At 44.5% G+C, this 18,443-nt stretch overlaps 1 protein-coding gene across 2 annotated transcripts in view; it reads right to left on the bottom strand.

The window, feature by feature from the left end:
- VGLL4 (vestigial like family member 4) overlaps positions 1 to 18,443 on the bottom strand; it is a 106,272-nt gene that overhangs the window by 71,040 nt on the left and 16,789 nt on the right. For both annotated transcript variants that reach the window (XM_088472721.1, XM_088472720.1), the window contains exon 2: positions 12,387 to 12,463. In XM_088472721.1, the coding sequence (XP_088328847.1) occupies positions 12,387 to 12,450 (64 nt within the window). In that variant the 5' untranslated portion in view covers positions 12,451 to 12,463. The remainder of the gene's footprint in view (positions 1 to 12,386; positions 12,464 to 18,443) is intronic.

The raw sequence follows: 18,443 nt of genomic DNA, 5'->3' as shown, positions 1-18,443 counted from the left end.
GGAGCCTTTTTTTTCCCTTTTCTTTTTTAACAGAGTTGAAGGGTGTGTCATAACTGCAAAGATGTTCCTCTCTTCCTGTAATAAATTCTACATATTGTAGCAAGTTAAGTTTTAGCGGCCTATGCAGCACTGCCACGATTATTAACAGTCTGTATCGCGATGGATACTTTAATTTTGAATGAAAATATCCCCGCAAGGTACTAATTGTAACTCACTGGGAGGGGACAGTGGTAGCGATAACCGCTGTCCCTGTCAGTTGCGTCCCTGGCCAGGGGCATATCTACACACTGGGTTAGGTTTAGACTATACAAGGCTGATGGACCTGTGACGTCACACCCACGTGACCCGGCCTGAAAGGGGGAGGGGCGGGGATGCTAACGGGGGACCAAAAGGGTCCCCTCGCGGGCTCGCTGCGGTCGCCACAAATATTTATTCCCTCTCTATGCCCTAGTGGATGGTAACGCAGGAGCGGTCCAGCCTCCTGCAGCGGTCACGTGGTGGATACGTCACAGAGGTCCTTTAGCCACATAGGAAATAGCAGCAACCCTACACATTGGCCAGGATGGCAGTCCCCGGCAGAGGGGGGGGGGGGGCGCCACCCAGCGGTGCCATCCGCGGCCAGGGGGTAGATACACACCCTGCTCATGCACACATCCATCGGGATCATGGGTCATGCAGACACCTGGCCGACCTCAGAGGTGGCCCGTTCCCCCTTCTCTCACAGGGCATGGGGCTGGGAGGGCTCAGTGGTCTGGGACACGACACCCGGTAACCAGAAAGTGTGACAGACCTCTGGCAACTCCGAGCAGCAGCAGATAAATGTAGCCCGCCCTGCCGGTAAGATCTCTGGCGGCGGGATGTGCAGACCAGATGGAAAGCACACTCACCCGCTCCACAGCATAGGATACCCAGTGGACTACAGCCTGCATGCTGGTGGACTCCACAGATACCTTCCTTCATTCAACTGACAGGTAGGCGGCGCATACACCTGCACCTCCATCCCTCACTGACTTATTTAACCTGTAGCTGCAAAGACAGCACTTTAACCATTTAATCCTATTGCCACTATAAAAAAAAACAAAAAAAAAAACAACAAGACCAGGGAAATACTGCTTTTTTTCTTTAGTATTACTGTGGCATGTGAAGGGGGGCGGGGCTGTGTGATGGAGGAAGCTGTGAGGGGGAAGAGCTATGAGAGGGGGCGGGGCTGTGTGATGGAGGGAGCTGTGAGGGGGGAGAGCTATGAGAGGGGGCGGGGCTGTGTGATGGAGGGAGCTGTGAGGGGGGAGAGCTATGAGAGGGGGCGGGGCTGTGATGGAGGGAGCTGCGAGGGAGGAGAGCTATGAGAGGGGGGGCGGGGCTGTGTGATGGAGGGAGCTGTGGGGGGGGAGCTATGAGGGGGGGCGAGGCTGTGTGATATAGGGAGCTGTGAGGGGGAGAGCTATGAGAGGGGGGGGTGGGGCTGTGTGATGGAGTGAGCTGTGGGGGGGGCTATGAGAGGGGGGGCGGGGCTGTGTGATATAGGGAGCTGTGAGGGGGGAGAGCTATGAGAGGGGGCGTGGGGCTGTGTGATGAGGGAGCTGTGAGGGGGAAGAGCTATGAGAGGGGGGCGGGGCTGTGTGATGGAGGGAGCTGTGAGGGGGAGGGTTATGAGAGGGGGCGGGGCTGTGTGATGGAGGGAGCTGTGAGGGGGGAGAGCTATGAGAGGGGGGCGGGGCTGTGTGATGGAGGGAGCTGTGAGGGGGGGAGAGCTATGAGAGGGGGGCGGGGCTGTGATGGAGGGAGCTGCGAGGGAGGAGAGCTATGAGAGGGGGGGCGGGGCTGTGTGATGGAGGGAGCTGTGGGGGGGAGCTATGAGGGGGGCGAGGCTGTGTGATATAGGGAGCTGTGAGGGGGAGAGCTATGAGAGGGGGGGTGGGGCTGTGTGATGGAGTGAGCTGTGGGGGGGCTATGAGAGGGGGGGCGGGGCTGTGTGATATAGGGAGCTGTGAGGGGGGAGAGCTATGAGAGGGGGCGTGGGGCTGTGTGATGAGGGAGCTGTGAGGGGGAAGAGCTATGAGAGGGGGGCGGGGCTGTGTGATGGAGGGAGCTGTGGGGAGCTGTGAGGGGGAGGGTTATGAGAGGGGGCGGGGCTGTGTGATGGAGGGAGCTGTGAGGGGGGAGAGCTATGAGAGGGGGGCGGGGCTGTGTGATGGAGGGAGCTGTGAGGGGGGAGAGCTATGAGAGGGGGGCGGGGCTGTGATGGAGGGAGCTGCGAGGGAGGAGAGCTATGAGAGGGGGGGCGGGTCTGTGTGATGGAGGGAGCTGTGAGGGGGGGAGAGCTATGAGATGGGGGCGGGGCTGTGTGATGGAGGGAGCTGTGAGGGAGGAGAGCTATGAGAGGGGGGCGGGTCTGTGTGATGGAGGGAGCTGTGAGGGGAGGAGAGAGCTATGAGGGGGAGGCGGGGCTGTGTTATGGCGGGAGCTGTGAGGGCGGAGAGCTATGGGGGAAGGGGTGGGGGGCGCCAGTCCCTTATTTTGTCAGGGGCGCTCAGACCCCTAGACACACCCTTGTCCCCTGCATATTGGAGGAGGAGACTTTCACATTTGTGAAAGACTTCTCTGGGGGAATCTGACATTGCGCGTGCGTACAGTGTCAGTAACGGAGGCCGGCCGGCGTCTGTGGGAGAGGAATGTATCCTTCTGCTAGAGTGCCTCCATTTCGCCTTCTGAATGGTACATAGGGGTCAGACTGTAGTCCATATTGATAATAATGGGGACTGGGGTCTGCAGCGCTAATTCTGTGAAATCTCCTGCATTAGGCTGTTAGCACACAGCAACAATTCATAACCTTATGCAAAAAACTGCATAGCCCCTTATTACTTATTAGTAGGGTCTGCACTATCTCCCAATAAGTCTACTGGACAAAAATCATCTTGTACACCCATGCCCTATAGGGAAAGAGAGAGAAAGAAAAAAAATCAGTAATCTATTTACACGGTCCGGACAAGTTCCAGCACGCAGTACCTTCAGATGGCAGGTAATTATTAGATTAAACCTGATGTGGAGAACAGGTTTAGTGCAGTCCACCCCTAACCTTCACTGCATTTCTTTCTACAATTTCACAAAAGACCCTCAAACCCTACTTTTGAAAAGTCGCTGAGCACTTACAATAGCTCACTATCAATGTCTACATTATCCTGGTGCAGCAGGTTTATTTTATTTTTTTAGTATAAAAGAAAAACCACTTAACTAGCAGATTACCAAGAATGTGGAGAAACAAGCTGCATTATTCGTTTAAGGGACATTACTTCATCTGTTGCTCAACTACAAGCGACAACATGATGGGGTTTGTAGTTGAGTAACATTTGATCCAGCCTCAGGTTGCTTACCTCGGTCATATAGTCATCTGCCAAATATGTCACAAATAGTCATTTCTTTCTGTCTCATCACAAAAGAGGACAGGTGCAAGGAAAACGTAAAAAAGGTAACAGCAACAAAACAAAGTCACATGGGGCAGAGTGAAAAGAAATAGTTGCGATGCCTTCAGGTAGTTCCTTTGACCAAACACAAAAGTCATTAGGGACATTCCTGACTATTGTGCTGGAAACATGCTCAGCCACCAAATGCCAAGAAATTCTTTCCAATCCGCCTACATATTTAGAATGAATAACCACCGTGCTGCATCTCACGTAATCTGCTGACATTTTGCAACAGAGGCTACGAAAACAAAACTGTTGCGACATTAATTACAAAAAAAAGGTCTCAGCACGAATATAAAACAAATGCAAAAACAATTAATAAAGAAAATGTATCCCACTCAGATGCAGTGATAGTTTCAGCCTGAACAGCTCACAAACATTGGAATTTTTCATTAAGTATCACTGTGATACAAACCGAAAAACACACAGATATTTACCAGTACTTACCCCGCCGGCGAGGTCGTCCACCACTGTGAGGTCCGCCGCTGGGCTGCTGGCAGCATAACGCTGCCAGCAACGGGGCTCCGGTGTAATGCGCACGCACGACGGTCCGTCTGCGCATGTGCATGACACGGGGGACCCGGCAGTGCCTGTGAGGCTTCGCTGAAGTCAGAAGGACAGCGCCGGCTCCCCATTGTCGTCAAAGGGGACCGCATCGCTCTTGCCATCTAAAGATGGCGAAAACGATGCTGTGACAAACAGCGGTAATCTTAGATTACCGCTGTTTGTTAAATCCAGAAACGAGGACATAGCAAGCGCTAAAGGGGTTATGCTTCGTTGATAAATGGGGGCCACAGTTTGACGGCAACAAATATCATACACCCTGCCTGCGCAAACATTGGCACTGCGTCAACCTCTGAAACAGGCCCTCAATATGGCGTCTTAAGCCGGGCACACTCTATACAATTATGGGGCCGACCAGATGATAAATGTATGATCTGCCCGATAATTGTACAGTGTGTATAGAGGACTGTTAGCCAATAAACGGCTTCAGGCGCTCCTGCCAAGGTCAGATCGGCACACGCCATCTCCCTGCCGATCCCATTGAAGACATCTGTAGACGTCACGCACAGAGCTAAGACTTGCTGAGTGTGTACGGGTGTGCACTGATCTGATAATGGCTCTGTCAGGTTACAGCGTTTATTGGATTTGCAGAATTTATGTCCAGGTGTGTACCCAGCATTACTGACTGGGCTTTGTACAGATACAAAGTAAAAATCCAACAAAAGTACTAAAAAGCACCTGACTTCTCAAAAACAGAGATTTGCAAAATATCAAAACCAACAGAAGGAAGGGACCTTGGCGGTATGAAGGGTACACAAGCAGTGGGAACAGCCAGCAGTACTTGTTGTATATGGAGCAGGAATTGTAGCAGAAAGAATGTTACGGAGGATCCCATCTACCAAAATACATACAGAAAATAGATAGGTGAGGAAATAAAACAATAAATAAATAAAGGCTTATGTCTGTAGCCATTAATGTGCAGGGGTATATAATGCAACGGATAAGGACAGACATAGTGAATTAGCCTTCCTGCCCACTACCTCAATGTGATTAGTTACAATGGTCGTGCAGAACACTGTTGAGAATCTGAAAAATTGTCATTAATATTTCCGAGCGTGTAAAGAGGCTGCTTTAAGCCCAACTCCGAATCAGGGCTAAAGTAGCTAGTTCAGCTATATTTTGATTTTAACGACCACAGTTTAAAATAAAATCCAAAACAAGAGAAAAAAAGGTAATAATAATAATAAAAAAATAAAATAAATAAAAAAAAAACCTTGAAATTGTTGCTTTAAATCCCAATTTAATAATGTTCTGAAATAATTCATGTGTCAGATAGGCTTGTCGTTACAATGCTATACATCCTCATACACTATTGCTGCAGTCGTACCAGGTCCCTTGCGTCAACCATTTTACAGGACTGCACGGATTTGATACTTGTATATCTGTGTGTGACTTAGTCTGTGTATGTATGTATGTGTATGTATATATATATATATATATATATATATATATATATATATATATATTCACAAAGTGCTACGATGCTTTTATCTATCATTCCATACGCAACATATTTTAAGCTGCTGTTATATGCAATACTCTGTCATTTCATTTTTTCAATTCTCTTTTTTTTGTTATGGTCTGCAATTGTGAGGTTAAACGCCATAAAATATCCCCCATTAAATTCAAAATAAAAAAAGGAATTGAACACTAAAACCCATTTTCCAAATCAGAGCCGTAACTAGACTTTTTGGTGCCCTGTGCCAGAGAGAACATTGGCGCATCCCCCTCCATATTTTAAATAGGGACATAAGATAGTGCACCTGAAAAAGGCCCATGGCCTCATGGGGAAGGGCCAGGGAAGAGATAGGGGAGGCCAGAGGATGCTGGGGATAAAAGAAGAGGAAGCTACAAGTGAGAATGATAATAAACAGGAAAAGTGACAGGCCCAAGCATCACCCCCTGCCCTGCAGTGCCCTGTGCCATGGCACTGGTCGCACTACCCTAGTTACGGCCCTGTTCCAAATAATCACAAGATGGACATTCCAATACTTCCGCATGGCTCACAACAGTGACAAAGGAGAAAGATAAAATGGAGGGAGATAAAGTACCAATCAGCTGTCACATTACAGGCTGTGTTTGAAAAATGACAGTTGGGAGCTTTGCGAATACGGACGCACAGAGGAAGCCTTCGCAAAGTGAGCCCCAGGTTGTCAGCGTCTGAAGGTGGCAACAGGGGGGTGGTCAGAACGCAGACGGGTCTGCCAGTTTCAAAGCCGTTACTTGGGCGTGCATTCATTAGCCCTTGCCATCTCAGGAGGGTGCGAACAGAATTCTGCTAGTTGTGGTCTTACAGCGGGAGCAACTGAATAGCTCTGGGAACAGAATTACTTTATTCCTCCCCAAGGCTTAGTGAATAGACCCCACGGTCTGTAAAGTGAGTTTGGAGCTGATTGGTTGGTACTTGATCTCCATTCAAGGCTTAGTGCATAGACCACTAAGGCTCCAAGTTTTTGACTCAATACATTTTGTTACATTCAATCCTAGTTAAGGGTTTCTATGCTCTTTACCTATATCAGCGCTGGTGAGCCCTTTATCTGTATGCAGAGATCTGTCCGCTTTCAGTTGGATCTCCAGCACTAAGAAGGAGTATGGTGAAACTGTGGACTGATGAGCACTTTCACCAGTGGATGAATGGGGGGTATAGCTCAGTCCTACCGATGTCACCATCTCTGATTACAGGCGGATATCTGCATTTATTCCCATGCTCATTGCACACAGACAGTGGACGAAGCCATTTCCCACGATTATAATGCAGCCTATGGAACCCCCTGGAATTAGTGACATCACTGTGCACAGTAACACCACATGTCACACATGTATAAATATTCATTCACCCCACAAGGATAGCTGCCTCCTGTTTGTCGAGGTGACCATTACACTTTACTGTAAAATATACAAGACATATAATTACTTCCTGCTTTTATACATCAGTTATCTACATGACTGAAGATAAAAAGGCGGAAATCTTCAGACCGGAACACAACTCCAGTTTCCAGCTGACATGAGAGGAGGGTCCCATGGTAAGGTGCCACTCACAGTCTTTGTCATCTGTCATAAAGCACAGTTCTACACCAACACTCCCCCACAAATGCTGCTGATGGATGGTGCATTTCCCCACTGCTCACATTGAACTCTTCCACTGAAGCCTGACAGCATTAGTCAACATGTGCAATGCCAGAGCATATAGACGTGGCGAGTGCTTAGCCCCGGCGGCGGGGCGGGGTGCTGGGAAATTGGGAACAAGCAGCAGCTAAAAGCAGCAGGAGACAGCATATGTGTCACAATGGACAAGGAACATCCTGTCCCAAATATTTCACTTCCTGCTTACAGATTCACATTATACAGAATTAAAAAAAACAAAAAAAACATGATATATTAATTAGATGTATCTTGCATTCATAAGTTAACACTGTACGTGCAGAACACTCCTGTCAGGGGCTGTTAGAAGCTGCAGTTTAACATTCACACAGTCTTGGCAGTTCTAGCTATAGTGGTTTTGTTCTGGGCTCGAGCACCTATTAGCAGCATGTTCCAGAATTTTTACCTTGGTGGCTGGTCCACTTTAAATCAATATTTCCTACCTATTTATTTAATACAGGAGTAATTCATGACAGGTCACCATTAAGGGACCTAATATGTAGCAAGTACAGCGCTTTGGGTGTCATTGGCTGTGTCTGGTTCCCTGCCTGGCGTGGTATTGCTTCTATTATGCCAAAGTTTTACGATTGCATAACCCAGCTCCACAAAAGGGAGATTATGTGCTATGAAGGAAGCAGTCTGGATCTCAGCTCACCTGTAGGAGATTAGCAGAGGCCATAGTACAGGTCAGACATGGAAAAATAAATGCCATAATATTGTGAAATATTAAATATTTGTTTCCCCCAAAATATTAGTCTTGCCCATAAACATTTCTACAAGTGTTATTAGTTACAAGAGGATAGCGGTGTGTAAAAGTCCTCTTTTTGTTCTCTATTGTGCCTTTCTCCCAACAGGACTCAAGGTATATGTGTGGAGGCAGCCATCTTGGATGTGCTCAGTTGCCATTTTAAGTAAGCAGTTACATCAGTCTAAGTTCCCAGCCACACATGTCCATTTATGTCAGAAGCCTATAAACTTACCAGTATGTTTTTGGACTTTGTGCGAGTAAACCGGTTTACCCAGAGGAAACCCATGCAAAGGAGGGGAGAAATTACAAAATACACACAGATTGGTGGGATTGAAACCCAAGACTGTGAAGTAATAATGCTAACCACTGTGCCACATATATCAGTACAGAATAATTGGCTGCGTTAAAGCTTTCATACATCTGCGATGGATTGAGGCAATTCCCCAATCCCCAAATGCCGGGCTCAGGGCATCGGTGAAATCCAACATGTTGGACTTCCCCGATTTGTCACTCTCAACCAAAATATGATCGTGATCAGCAAATCGTGGAATTTTAACATGAAGATGTTCACTGATGCCCAGACGGATCGGTGATCATCTATGGCTGCCGATCGGCATTTCCGATCGGGGGATCGGCCGGCAGATGTATGGGACCCTTTACATTCTACTTGTTCCAAGTACATCTGCTATATTTTGCTTAATTAGGAGAGACACAAGCCACCACCAGTTAGCAAAATGCCCAAAACACCATTCAAGAGACCGATGCTCTAGGTAACAACTAGTGTTTTGTGACCAGTTTCTATTTCGCATGAAAAAAAATTCTCCCCATTGATGCCATCCATGTTTATATTTTACATATAGTTCTGGGTTATCGACAGATAGAATTTTATATTCTATGGTCAAAAAGTGTTCATCCAGTGCAAGTAATAGCCAGGTAATATTCCCTGCTACTCTAATTGCCAGGTGTCCAATGCTGAAAGCTGCGAAGATAACTCATTTATTTTAAGGTTACTGAAGCTGTAAGGGAACAGCTAGTTTATCAGAAGTATGAAATATAGGTGTATATAGTAAATACAGTACACAATTGGATAAAAGGGCAATAATCATAGATGACACATGAAACGGGCCTATGTTAGCAGCCCCACCTCTTGCTATTGAAAGCAGATAGCACCTAAGGCTACAGCAGTGTTTGTTGATGCGACAGTTGTCACAGCAAATAGGAACCACCTGAGGTAAACTGAACCAACCAGCTCAATAACCACTTTTAAAAAGACTGGTGTGATCAGTACTCTGAGCAACAAAGGCAGTGCTGGGAATAAGAGAAATCAGCACACTGACACCTCTGCAATCAGTACAACAGACACCAGTGAGTGAATGGAAGGTCTCACACTCACTACAATGATTCCCTTGCTATACATTTACTAGTATGCCCGTGGCGAACATTTCGCCAATTTGAACCCAGAACATAAGTACAGAAAATGCTTTGCTAGATAATGGCTAGATCATATGTTAATACGACGGAATTGGATAATAAAAGATGTGTGTGAAACATAACCGGCTAAGCCACGCCCTTTTATGGTTTTGGGGGATTTCTTCCATTGTAACATTTTGCCAATTTGTAAGTGCGATGATATATTTGTCCATAGGCTCTGAAGTAAAATGGACCGTTTCCAGGGGTATTGCAAGCTGAGCCCCTATAGATGCAAATGATAATGCACTGTTACTCCGCCTCACCGTCTCCCAGCCTCCCGCCAATCAGCGGCTGCCGGCAACTGTCATGGAAAGCAGAGAAAAAAAAGGTGTTGCTTTCAGGGCGCAAACCCAGTGCTGATTGGCTGGGAGTTTCGAGCCTGGAATCGACATGATGGAGAAAGTGGGTGAGGGAAGAACGCCCCCTATGGCAGCAGCCTCACGTGTTGTGCCGCCCGCCCGCACGCCCTCCCTTATTATGTAATAGCGACATCACGCAGCCAGGTGGCCAATCAGGAGCCGAACTGGGCAGAACATAAACAGTGTCCACTCATGGCTAGGGCGCTGGGTCCATGCGAGCACAGACCACCAGTAGTGCGTGAGAACAGCAGCCGGTGGCGGTCACCCCTATCCCGCTTCCCCCGGGTCACTGTGCCGGCTCTGTGTTCTGGTAGTTTTCTTGACATTTTAAGCTATACCAAAGCATTAATTATGTTTTTTGTTGATATTTTTTTTTCCATCAAATTTTATACAGTTTTATTCCAAATTCTGTAATTTATTGCTGATTGAAAGCAGTCGCAAAAGAAGCACATTAATATCTTAATTAGTCTGAGATATTAAAATTCAAATAGCGTTCCGGACAAAGGGACTAAGCAAATTATATATAAGATGGTCATAATTTATTAACAGTTATTTATATAGTGCATACATTTCTGCAGCACTTTACAGAGAATATTTGGCCATTCACATCAGTCCCTGCCCAGTGGAATATTTGGCCATTCACATCAGTCCCTGCCCAGTGGAATATTTGGCCATTCACATCAGTCCTTACCCAATGGAATATTTGGCCATTCACATCAGTCCTTACCCAGTGCAATATTTGGCCATTCACATCAGTCCCTGCCCAGTGGAGCTTATAATCTATATTTTCTATCACACACACCATGTGGACTAGAGGAGGTCACACAATACTAGGCATCTATGACATGACATTTGGCACTTCAATGTATGCATATATATTAACTTTGTCAGATTTAAATTAACCTACCAGTATATTTTTGACTTGTGGGAGGAAACTGGAGTACCCAGGGAAACCCACACAAACACAAGAACATACAAACTCAAATCAGATAGGACCTTGGTGGGAATCGAACTCAAGACCTTAGTGCTGTCACTTAACTCAAAGCCTAATACATATGGGCCATTGAGCTTAAATAACTGATCCCTCATCACCTACAAAAGTACACAAATATTAAATGCAATGGACTTAATTTTTTTTCATCAGATATTTTAAAACCTTCCATCCCTACATGGCTCTCCAGTTGTTAGATGACATTAAGCTATGTGAACGCTTCTTTTTCTTTACTCTCCAAAACAACCCCCAATAGAAAACCTGCCTCCTAAATTAGGAGCAGCAAACTGGGCGTCAATGCCTTGGCAAGGTTTGCTTGGATTAGTAGCGTACTTGCCTTTCTATCCAGAGATGTCTGGGAGACTCACGTATTTCAGGGAGCTCTCCCGGACTCTAGGAAAAGTAGTGCACCATCCAGAAGCATGTCCACTATTGAAGAGGGCGAGAAATGGGCTTTATGATGCATTTTAGAAGTGATTTGAGTCATAGTGCTGCATGGTTGTGTGGATGGTGGCACAGTGCAGAAGGAGAGATCGTGATTATTCAAAATGTGCAGCCAATTACCACTTTGATATACCCCGCCAGGATCTCCCGGAGGGGAAGAGTTCCCAAATGATTTGATTTGTAGTCCCACAACATTCTGCCAAAGCCTGCTCTATATAATTTGTACAGCCTCTCTTTACATAAAGTTGTGTACATGCATAGGAGCCAAGCTCCTGTGGGTGCTTCAGCAACCCCAATTTTAGTACTGCCACTAGCCAAGCTATACATGGCATATTAAAGTCATATGCGTGGGAGTTTTGTAGCGTCCAAAATCGGTCTCCTATGCCTATATGCATGTCATGTCCACGTACATAACAATTTGATCACAGCAAGGAGAACAGATCATTCAGTGTTTACTCAGTAGGAATACCTTGAGAGCTATAGAATTTTGGAGCACGGGTGAAGGTCACATTGTAATCAATAAGCAGAAAGCCAGTAATTAGGTCTTTTGCATATAAAGCCTGTAACAGCAGCATAAACAGTGTACCAGCTGCCAGAATATTTAGTCTAGATAAAGAGCGATGTCATTTGTAAAATAAGTGCAAACAACGGGCTGAATAAACAAGGCACCAGAAAGTTCAGGTGTTATTGACATAGGTGCAGCTGCGGGGGGGGGGGGGGGGGGGGGGGGGGGGGGGGGGGGGAAATGACACCTGACGTTGGTTTGCTTAAACAAAACCAGTAACTGCCTTGGGAAACAAATGTATATTCACACAAAATGAAGCCTAAGGGTTCTGCAGCACGCACACACACACACATATATATATATATATACACACACACACACACACACATATATATATATATACATACATACATACACACACACACTGTTCATTACAATTTAGTCTTTTTATTTATTTATCTGCCCATTTTCGACTCGTGACTTTCCGCACTTATCCTGCTTACCATGTCCAACATCAAGCTACAGACGGCTCTGAATAGGGGGGTGGTCACCATGTATATTCTTTAGTGTAAAACCACAGTGTGGGTTATTACAAGGCATGCATACAAGAGTGTACACCTGTATTAAATAGAACATTCCAACAGAGTGCTGCGTATTAGAAAGTTCTCCCTGTAACAAGGACAAAGCCATATGAATTACTTACGTTTTTCATCATCTGCATGTACTAAGGACGCCGCTCTTGACAGGACGTCTAATGGAGTTTCCATTCCTGGGAAAACCCTATGAAGCAAAAAGACATGTAATCAGAATATATGTAGGCAAAGGTAACCTGTAAATATAGATTGCTCCAGCCAGGTGTGTTTTATTTTCATTACTAAACAATTCTGAAAGATAAGATGAATGGATACTAGGACGCTTGGATACAAATGGGGAACATAAATACCACAAGTAGTTTCCACTGCATGGCTAAAACATGTAAGCATATAAAGCGAAGCTGGATAAATGTAAGGAACCAAGTAGCTAATTCATCTGATAAGGACCCATTTCTATCTATACCAATGTATGCATCGTCACTGGCTTGTTACATTATACTGCTGGCTACTACATTTAAAACTTGCTCTCAACAGAAAGAGGTGGAAATTAAATTATAATTTTTGTAAACACATTAAGATGACGAGAAGAGGGCGAGTACTAGAAAAAGTATATTTAGTACCTTTAGGTTTTATTATTATTTGGATTTATTTAATACCTCCGGATACAAAATAGCTCATCTGTGCTTTGGGCATTGGGTAAATCTGTATCCAGGGGCTAAATTGGGTGTAGTAGCCAACAGCAACACAAATAAACAGCTCTTCCTGAGGATATAAGTATATATCCAATATGTACAGAAGAAAAAAAAAATAGATTTATTTAGCAAAAGGAGGGCAAATACAAATCACTGTATTAAGTCATCTGAATCTTAAACCAGGAACAACTTCCTTAAAAAACAAACCAAAAAAAAAACAAAAAAACACACAAATGAAATAAAAATTATAAAATAAAACCATAACTACCCACTATCTGAACAGATTTCTGTATTTTGCGTGTGTGATTTTGTTTTCGCATTCACTCAATTTTATTTGTCCAAGACACTTACAAATTTGTACACAATTTTATTGTAGCAGCTGGGAAATTGCACACTGGTGATTTGTGATACTTTCTCCACTACTGTAGGTAAACAAAAAGGGACCCATTTAAGAAATATATAAAATAACAGTAAAGTCTCCATCTGCACTGTGCTTAAAGTTTATATGCTGCCCAGCCACAGAAGGGGATCCTGCAGAAAGACCAATATCGAGGTGAAACGCGTAGTTTATTTGGAACATTCCTAAACTTCTCCCCCATCTGCTGACTCTCCAGCACTGCAGACTGAGGAAACCAACATTATGGAGTAAGTCTTCCGTTACACCGCTGAAGCATTGCGAGAACTTGGATTAAAATTATCGTTAAAATTAATTTAGACATGGCAAACTACAAATAAAATGACTACTTCCTAAATAAAGAACAAAATGTACAATCTTATATTACAGTGACCTAGAGCGCTTTTTCCTTTATGCCACAAAACATCCTATTCGGCAGTTTGGAATTGCAAAGTAGCACATTTCTGTCTCTGCTGAACATGAACTGCACCTGCAGCGCTGTGTCAGGGGAATTCAACAAGTGCAGGACTATTGTATTGGTCACAGAAGAACTGGAACAGGTATTGTTACAAGATTAAGAACCATCCAGAAAAATCCCAACAGCTCTCAAATGCACTCAGAGTAAAAGACTGTTGAACAATAGAGTTAACTGTTTCACATCAATGTACATACAGAATAGTGTGTGAGAGAAAAGGAAAAGTAGATAATTTCTGCTACGCCGTGATAATTACATACACACAGCGAGGAGCACTGAGCTCCCCTCCATACAGCCACTGTGAAAGCACAGCTACACAAAGTAAGGGGGATTCATTTTTAAATGTAATTAAAAAAAAAAAAAAAAAAACATTGGATCAATTATACAGAATGTTTGGAGCATTGTGCCCAAAATATACAAAAATGTCTGTATGTATCACCACACAGCATCTAGCATTCTCCTCCTTAATATATTATAACAATTATCAGAGTAACTGTTGGAGGGGCAACTTTGTGGTCACAGCTGGGTCTAGGACATCCCTATAGATAGAAGAAAAGATTAAACAGATTTGTGCATTTTGACGGATTGTCTGTTTGCAAAATATAACCACAATATGGTCATGATTTGTTCAACACTATGAATAAATAACACCCACTAAAGAATCAGGCTGGTCACAGTATATTGAATGCAAATAAGTTAAACAGCAAGAAATAAAAACACATATTATACACACGTTACACACCCATCAGTCATAACATTTAGGAACCTGCCTAATATTGTGTAGGCATCCTTTGTGCCGCCGAAACAGCTCTGACCCCTCGAGGCATGGACTCCACAAGACCTCAAGGTGTCCTGTGGGATCTGGCACCAAGACATTAGCTCATAAAAACAATATAAACAAAGTGCTTGTAGTGTACAAAGTGTGTTTAAATACAATACCTTTATTAAAAATTAATTTAAAAAAAAAATGTCTACAGTCCTTTTGTGACTTTTTAAGGAAGAGCGGGTGTTCCTGAGATCCACGTATTATGCCGGAATTAGCGTTCTCTGTGCCGGGTATATATGTCCGGTAGGGGCAGGAGAATGGGCTGTCTAAGCTTTCCCTACTTCTGCCTACCTTTTCCTCAGCACTTGCTTCGCGGCTGGATGCCCCTCGTGCTGCGGCATCCATCTGGCTTGAAGCGCTATGTGATGACGTCACATCACTGCTTCCCGATTCTTCCAGTAGCTCTCTCCAAAGTATTTTGTGTGTCGGTAGACACGAAACGCGCCGTGGAAAAGGTAGGCAGAAGTAGGGAAAGCTTAGACAGCCCATTCTCCTGCCCCTACCAGACATATATACCCGGCACGGAGAACGCTAATTCCGGCATAATACGTGGATCTCAGTAACACCCGCTCTTCCTTAAAAAGTCACAAAAGGACTATAAACATTTTTTTACTGATTTTTAATAAAGGTATTGCATTTAAACACACTTTGTACACTACAAGCGCTTTGTTTATATTGTTTTATGATCCCTTGTATTTATCACAAAGCAGCTTACATAGCCATATTAGAGCGCAGTCCCACTACTTTCCATTACCAAGACATTAGCAGCAGATCCTTTACGTCCTGTAAGTTGCGAGGTGGGGCCTCCATGGCTCAAACTTATTGTTCAAGCACATCTCACAGTTGTTCAAATCAGACCTAGATCTGGTGAATTTGGAGGCAAAGTCAACACTGATCTCTTGGTGATGTTCCTCAAACCATTCCTGAACAATTTTGTCAGGGAACATTATCTTGCTGAAAGAGGCCACTGCCACCATACCGTTGACATGAAGGGGTGTACTTGGTCTGCAACAGTGTTTAGTTAGGTAGTACATGTCAAAGTAACATCCACATGAATGCCAGGAGCCAAAGAGTTTCCTAGCAGAACATGGACCAGTTAAAATCACACTGCCTCCGCCGGATTGCCTTCTTCCCATAGTGAATCCTTTTGCCAACTTTTCCAAAGGTAAACTACGTACAGTCACCCAGCCATTCACATAAAGTAAAATAAAACGTGATTCATCAGAACAGTGCACCTTCTTCCATTGCTTCATTGTCCAGTGGCTCACATGCCCATTGTAGGCGCTTATGGCGGTGGACAGGGTCTACGATGCACTGTGTATTCAGACACCTTTCTATCGTAGCCAGGATAAACGTTTTCAGCAATTTGTGCTACAGTAGCTTTTTGGTGGCATGGACCAGACTGACTAGCCTTCGCTCCCCACGAGCATCAATGAGCCTTGGGTGCCCATTATTCTGTCGCCAGTTTAAGGTTTGTCCTTCCTTGGACCACTTTTGGTAGGTACTAACCACTGCATACTGGGAACACCCCACCTGCCTTTTTGTAAATGCTCTAACCAGTCATGTAGCCATCACAATTTGGCCCTCCTTGTCAAAGTCGCTCAGATCCTTACGCTTGTCCATTTTCCCCTGCTTTCAACACATCAACGTCAAGAGCCGACTGTTTACTTGCTGCCCAATATATCTCAACTCTTCAAAGGTGCCATTGTAACAAGATAATCAAGGTTATTCACTTCACCTGCCACTGGTTTTAATGTTACTCTTCGATTGTACTAGCAAGGCCTGCTGGAACCACATTTTGAAACATTTAAGTTTTCTAAACTGGGACACGGCCAAGCCACCTTTGAACAAGTGAAGTCATATCACAATGGGGCTGGCCCACGTCCTCTTTAAGCTAAGCCACCCCCACATATACACACCAAGACCGAGGGAACACAGCCAAGATCGAACACCATTACAGAAGGCATGCAGAAGACTTAGGTGTATGAGTTTTGTGGAAATAAGGAAAATCATGATATTTCATTTTGCAAAGTGCGATTAATAAAATAAAAAGGGGTAGGGAGAGTACATTTTATACCCCTTTTACACTTGTAGCAATAATCCGGGTTATTGCAGACGAACGCGCAGCCACCCGGTTTACTGTGCAGTGTGAAAGGGCCAGGTTGAAATAAGCCAGCATTTCAACCCTGGCCACAAGAAGGGTTGAACGCGTGATCAACACTGCTCATGATGCAGTGTGAATGGCTGACCCGGGTTGATGCGACCTGGGTCCAGTTCACTGCATAGGAAGGTCCGGCGTTTGGAGATTAGATCACCACATGATGCCGATGAGGTCATCGACCCGATATTAGTGTCGGGCCGCCAGTCTGAAGGGAGTCTCAGCTGGGATGGGCGCGTAAACATAATCCCGGGTGCGACCCAGCATTCAGATGTGAAAAGAGGTATTTTAGACATTTTGCGGAAGGATGCATGGTGTTTTCTAGTCTACAAACATACTTGGATGTTGAAAACTGGACAAGCAAATATTAATTTGCTAATCCAAATAGTATAAAAATCACTACTGCACCGACCTAAATCGTGATATTAGAGATACAGACCACATAGTGAAATTTTACTTAACACACACAAACCTAATACACTTAAATAAAATAATAGTTTCAACAATGGGGAATCTTCCAGAAGAAGTGACATTTCAGGACAAGGCGTTGCAGTCAGAGTAATATATGTCAGAGTAGCGGATGCTTGGGGGGCAGAGGTGAGTGTGGACTTTCAACACCATTTATTAAGCAAATTGGGCAAACTAGTCCATGCACCATGAACATTCCATGCACTTTACTATATGTGTTGGTTTGTTTTATAAATACATGTTTCATTAGGTTATCAACCAATCAGTGCAATGCATAGAAAACATTGAAATGAAAGAAAACCAATTCTTAATAATTTGAGAATTCAAGAGCGTCTAAACGATTTTTGACATTATAAAAGGCAATTAGCAAAGGTAAAATTACAAAAACAGGTTAGAAAAACAAATTCAGTAAAAAGGCTACCTAAAAACAGGACATGTAGCACTCCCGCTAGGCTGTTTTAGCGGGGCACCACTCCCTGCCCGATTTCAAAAGGCCAGAATGCGGCCCTGCCCCCCTTGGATGGCAGCCTGCTAATATTGCGGTATAGCGAATACAGTCGGTGAATGGATGTCGGGCGGACGGCATCTATTTACAGAAACATGACCGCTTGGGGACAGCCCGACATGTCAGTAAGTGCCGGGCATGCCCCCAAGAGTGATGAAAAGGGGGTGAGTCTTAAAGACACACCCCTTTTCCTGTGGCCACACCCCTTTTTGGTACACACGCACCAGAGTGCCCTTTCTCTAGGTCCGGCGCCAAACCTAGATTGAACAATAGACATCATTATTGTATATCAATATAGGTCACTATAAAAGTGTAACAAACCTTTTCTAAAAAGCAACATAAAAAGGGTAAGGAATCATCAGCTACTAATGGAAGAAAATGGTTTCATCATCAGCAGAAATGAGTTCTTTACAGTAAAGGTGATTAAGCTCTAGAATCACATACTTGGCATTATGGGATGATCCAGCCAAGAAATGTGTATACGGACACTTACGTGAGATGTGCACATAGCCCATACCTCGAATCAGAACTTGCAAACCTTGCATGTAATTGAACTGATCTATGGGATACAGTATGTTCTTCGGCATATAGTAACATTAAACACTCTGTTAGGCTGACCATACATCAGACCAACCGTCCAACTTGTCTG

This window comes from Taudactylus pleione, unplaced genomic scaffold, assembly GCF_031769625.1.
Source record: "Taudactylus pleione unplaced genomic scaffold, aTauple2 ptg000128l, whole genome shotgun sequence".
Classification (NCBI taxonomy): Eukaryota; Metazoa; Chordata; class Amphibia; order Anura; family Myobatrachidae; genus Taudactylus; species Taudactylus pleione.
This window is presented reverse-complemented; position numbering and strand designations above follow the sequence as displayed.